At 37.0% G+C, this 4,865-nt stretch overlaps 1 protein-coding gene across 1 annotated transcript; it reads left to right on the forward strand.

Annotated features, from left to right (window-relative positions):
- Positions 1–233: 233 nt before the first annotated feature.
- On the forward strand, positions 234–3,704 carry LOC7458960 (ankyrin repeat-containing protein At5g02620). Its single transcript, XM_002324767.4, has 3 exons — positions 234–868; positions 1,610–2,025; positions 2,415–3,704. The coding sequence occupies exons 1-3, from the start codon at positions 400–402 to the stop codon at positions 3,321–3,323; spliced, it is 1,794 nt and encodes a 597-aa protein (XP_002324803.4). The 5' UTR covers positions 234–399; the 3' UTR covers positions 3,324–3,704.
- The last annotated feature ends 1,161 nt before the right edge of the window (positions 3,705–4,865 follow it).

Consider the following 4,865-nt stretch of genomic DNA (forward strand, 5'->3'; position numbering starts at 1 on the left):
AATAAAAGGAAAATACTTTGCTGAAATCAAACTATTTTTTTTTTACTAGAAAATATTTTTTGTTAACCAACTTTTTTTAATAATAAATAAACATATAATTTTTTTTTTTACAGAACCTATTTTCTATTAAACAAACAGTCCTAAAAAAAGATTCGTCTAATTTCGTGGAAAATTGAGACATGTTTACACACACACACACACAACACACAATATATATATATATATATATAAAGTTGGATTAAAATATGTCAAGCCGTTAAATGTCCGTGCAAGTACAGAGAAACTTCATGGTGGCTCCATCCTGTGGAAAAACGATGCCTCCTCTATCATTATTAATTCCTTCTTCCCCAACCCTTCTACAACTCCAATTCCCTTCATTAGATTAATTTCATCTTTCTCATGCCCCAATCTCCACCCATGGACCGACGGCTCCGGGAGGCCATCCTGAAGGGAGAGGTCCCTGCCTTCCTTACTCTGATTCAAGAAGATGAACATATTATTGATCAAACAATTCCAGGGTCGTCAAGCAACATTTTACACATAGTATCACGTTTTGGACACGTAGAGCTGGCAAAGGAGATTGTGAGGCTGAGGCCGGAATTGATGTTCGAGGAGAATGAGAAGATGGAGACCCCATTGCATGAAGCATGCAGGGAAGGGAAGATGGAAATGGTGAGGTTATTGGTGGAGACTGATCCTTGGCTGGTTTACAAGGTGAATCAAGACAACGGGAGTGCTCTAACTGTGGCATGTGAAAGAGGGAAGCTTGATGTGGTAGACTATCTCTTGAGTTTCCCAGGGCTGCTAATGTTGGAACTTGATGGTTTTACCACTTCTCTTCATGCTGCAGCTTCAGGCGGCCATACAGGTAAGTACTATACACTTCAAGCATTATTAATTTGTAACTTAAATCCAAGAAACAAGCTACTGTACAATACATGTGCTTTATTTAGGCAATGCCTTGAAAAAAAGGGCAGCAAATTCCTTTTCAGTGGCCACGAAAAGACGAGAGGATAAATCAGTGGGCACGAAAAGACGGGGATAAAGCTTTTTGACAATTCTAAAATGGTTTTGGTCCCGCCGGGAAGGGTTTATCTTTGGATCATTCATGCACATACAACTGGTGGGTCATTAATAAACATTTTTGGTTGACCAAATAAACGAAGCCGGCATGACAGCTTGATTTCACACTGTAATTCCATTGTTTGTAGAAGATGTTTGAATATGGTGGTATTTTAAATTGTTTTTTATTTAAAAATATATTAAAATAATATTTAAAATATAAAAAAATAATTCTAAATAATATATTTTTAAAATTTTAAAAAACATAATTTCAATCGCTACCAAACAATATTGGGCAAGGATAGCAGCATACCTCTCTTAATCATGGGCCAACTTAATAATTTTAGTGGAATTGCATGTTACTTTCTGAAGTTCTAAGACCTGGTCTTCAACCAGTGAACATATCACAGCTATGAGATACTGTACTGATGGCTAAAAAGTTTTTAGCAATTGATTTATCCTTCTTTTTTTTAAGCAATAATAAATTAATTAATAAGTAGAATTAGAATTAGTTTTCGAGTAAGATTCTGAATTCTCCTGTATACAGACATTGTAAAGGAAATCCTGAAGGCACGCCCGGACTTCGCATGGAAAAATGATCTTCAAGGATGCTCACCTTTACACCTATGCTGCAAGAAAGGCCACCTTGAAGTAACCAGGGAGCTACTAAGGTTTGACGCCGAGCTCTCTTCCTTGCAAGACAATGATGGCCGAACCCCACTTCATTGGGCAGCAATCAAAGGCAGAGTGAACGTCATTGACGAGATACTCTCAACAAGCCTTGAATCTGCTGAAGTGATTACTAAACATGGAGAGACAGTTCTCCATCTGGGGGTGAAAAACAATCAGTATGAAGCTGTTAAGTACCTTACAGAGATGCTCAACATCACAAAGCTTGTTGACAAGCCAGATAATGATGGGAATACAGCTCTGCATCTAGCTACTGCTGGGAAACTTAGTACTGTAAGACCTTTTGCTTTTTAACTTGTTTGATTTGTTTCTTTAGAATTCATAACTCTAAATTTAATTGGAGAAGAGTAAATTTCATTTTTTTAAAGTCAAATTCTTAGCCCCCTTTTTTTTTTAATAGTGGAGAATATTAATAAGATTTAGCAAGTATTGTTAAGAAAATGACAAATTAATTAAAAAAACTTACTGTATAAAAAAATATTAATCCTGAACATTAGATCACTTCAATACATAATCTGAACATATGTAAAATTTCAAGATCTAACTCAAAGGCATTTGAGCTAAAAAGTGGAAAGTTAAATTTTTAGCGTGACATTTAATTCCAATCAAGGGGCTCAATCTAATTTCCATTACATCTTTTGTTGTGTTGAACTTAATATTAGATGGTCATCTACTTACTGAAGCTTGGTGTTGATGTCAATGCTATAAACCAAAGGGGACAGACTGCTTTTGATGTAGTTGAGTCTGACGTGAGCAATTCTGGTGTTCTTTTGATTTTACCTGCATTACAAGATGCTGGAGGCAAGAGAAGTGATCAATTGCCTCCAAGTTCAATTGAAATTCAACAAATACAACAAGAAAAGAGCTTGCTATCTTCATCAACAAAGCGAATGACTGAATCTACTACTAAGCATCACCGTCGTTCTCAGCATCGCCGCCGAGAGAAGCAGCTAGAGCTTCAAACGGAGGGACTACGAAATGCTCGTAACACGATTATTGTTGTAGCAGTTCTAATAGCAACTGTTACATTTGCTGCTGGGATAAACCCTCCTGGGGGTTTTAGACAAGACACAGGGGAAAGCACAACGGGCAGGCATTCTTCTTTCAAGATCTTTGTGGTGTGCAACATTGTGGCATTATTTTTGTCCCTTGGCACTGTTGTTTTCCTTGTCAGCATTGTCCCTTTTCAGCGAAAATCATTGATGATATTGTTGGCGGTGACACATAAGGTTATGTGGCTATCCATATCATTCATGGCGGCCGGTTACATTGCTGCCATGTGGACTATTTTGCCACACGGGCGAGGACGGGGTACGCAATGGGTATTTGTAGCAATAGTGGCTATAGGGGGAGGGTGCACAATGGCAATTTTTGTGGGTTTGGGGGTTTTGCTGGCAAAGCATTGGCTTAGGAAATGGGAATGGAGGCGAAGCAAGGAAAAAAGAAAGAACGAAAGCCCAAGTAGCAGCGTTAGTCGCGTTGAAGAACTAGGTATGATGAGAAAAGGCAGCCATGACTCTAGTAATTCAGATGTTGATAGCTCAGATAAAGGGGGTTACCACTTGTACTAGATGCATGCAGCAAGGTTTAGGCAGACTTTATATCTCAAACTCTTAGATGAAGTCTAGGACTAGTCCAACAAGTGCAGACCATATCTCATTGTGCAGGTAGCCTCTTTCGCTGTAGACAGATAGCATTTAGCAGGGTACATATAGCACGTTCTTTAGTGCTGATGTTTTATTTAACTACTTTCCATTTACTATCAGCTAGTTCTCAATAAATACAGGGTTCTTCTCACCTTGAAGAGAATATGTGTAGTATAGGTGGTTCACTCGATACAACATAAGTTCTGTGATATCTTTTTCTTTTTTCTTAGGTTTCAATGCTGCATTCTTTTGTAGCGTTATGTGTCTTCTTAATGAATGCATTGTCTCTTTCTATTCATGACTCAATCATTTCAATAAGTTGGGCACTTTTTACCATAATTTAAGTTGGTATCAGAGCCTGCCGTTTCCCTCCCTGGATTGATTATTCAAGCTGGTATCGTAGTTTGTTCTGCCGAGATTTGACGTTGCTGTTCTACCGTCTGTTGCTACACCCCTCATTTGTTTCTTTCCTGGACTGTTGCTGAGTTTTGTCCAGATTGCTACTTTTGTTTTTCTGTTATAATTGCAGCTGTTTTTAGTAGCTGCTATTGCTGTCCCAAATTATTATTCAAAAACTCCTGTTAAAATTGATTTTATCAAAGATCCTGGATGAATAATTATTCTGGTGCTATTGATCATATACTCTTGCAGACTATAAATACACCACATCATTCATATCTTTCTAATACTAATGGCGTGTCCTCCCTTATGATTAAAGCAGGAACAGTCATGTTAATTCCTTCTTATCTTCGAAACATTCATTACTTGTTCCCTCACTCTCTCACAATATCTTGTCCATACCTTAAATAGCCGAATAATTAAATTATTTATTATTAATGTATGCTCATTTTTGTCATCATCAAGATTTCATCATTAAGGAGATTATTGGGCAAGGTAGGAAGAGAGGGGGACTTTATTATATGGATGATGTATGCTTTATAAGTGTCTTGACTAGTCAAGGTTTCAATCTATGCCAAGAAGTATTAGAATTGGATGTGGCATCATCGGTTTGGTCATGCTTCTTTAGATTACATTAATCATTTATTTCCTTCCTTGTTCTCCTTCGATGTTTCGTTATGATGTTTGTGTTTTGGTAAAAGTTCATCACAAAACTTACTCTCTGAGTTCTAATAAGATGAACATTTAGTTTGATTCATTTGAATATGTGGGGTCCTCCCCAGTTTCTACCTTGCCTATAGGTATCATTGATTTATGATTTTTGTTGATGATTATAGTATTATGACTTGGCTTCATTTTATGATAATTAGAGGTTAGGTGAATGCTTTCGCTTATTTCATAAGATCATATACACTTAATTTTTGGCTAAAATTAAAGTTCCAAGATCCTATAATGGCTGTAAATTTATTGGTTAGAGGTTACACGATTATTTCCAAGATCATGATATTATCCATGAAAGGGCATGTTCTTTTACAACCTAGCGAAACGGTGTAGCATATACAACTAGTG

This window comes from Populus trichocarpa, chromosome 18, assembly GCF_000002775.5.
Source record: "Populus trichocarpa isolate Nisqually-1 chromosome 18, P.trichocarpa_v4.1, whole genome shotgun sequence".
Taxonomy (NCBI): Eukaryota; Viridiplantae; Streptophyta; class Magnoliopsida; order Malpighiales; family Salicaceae; genus Populus; species Populus trichocarpa.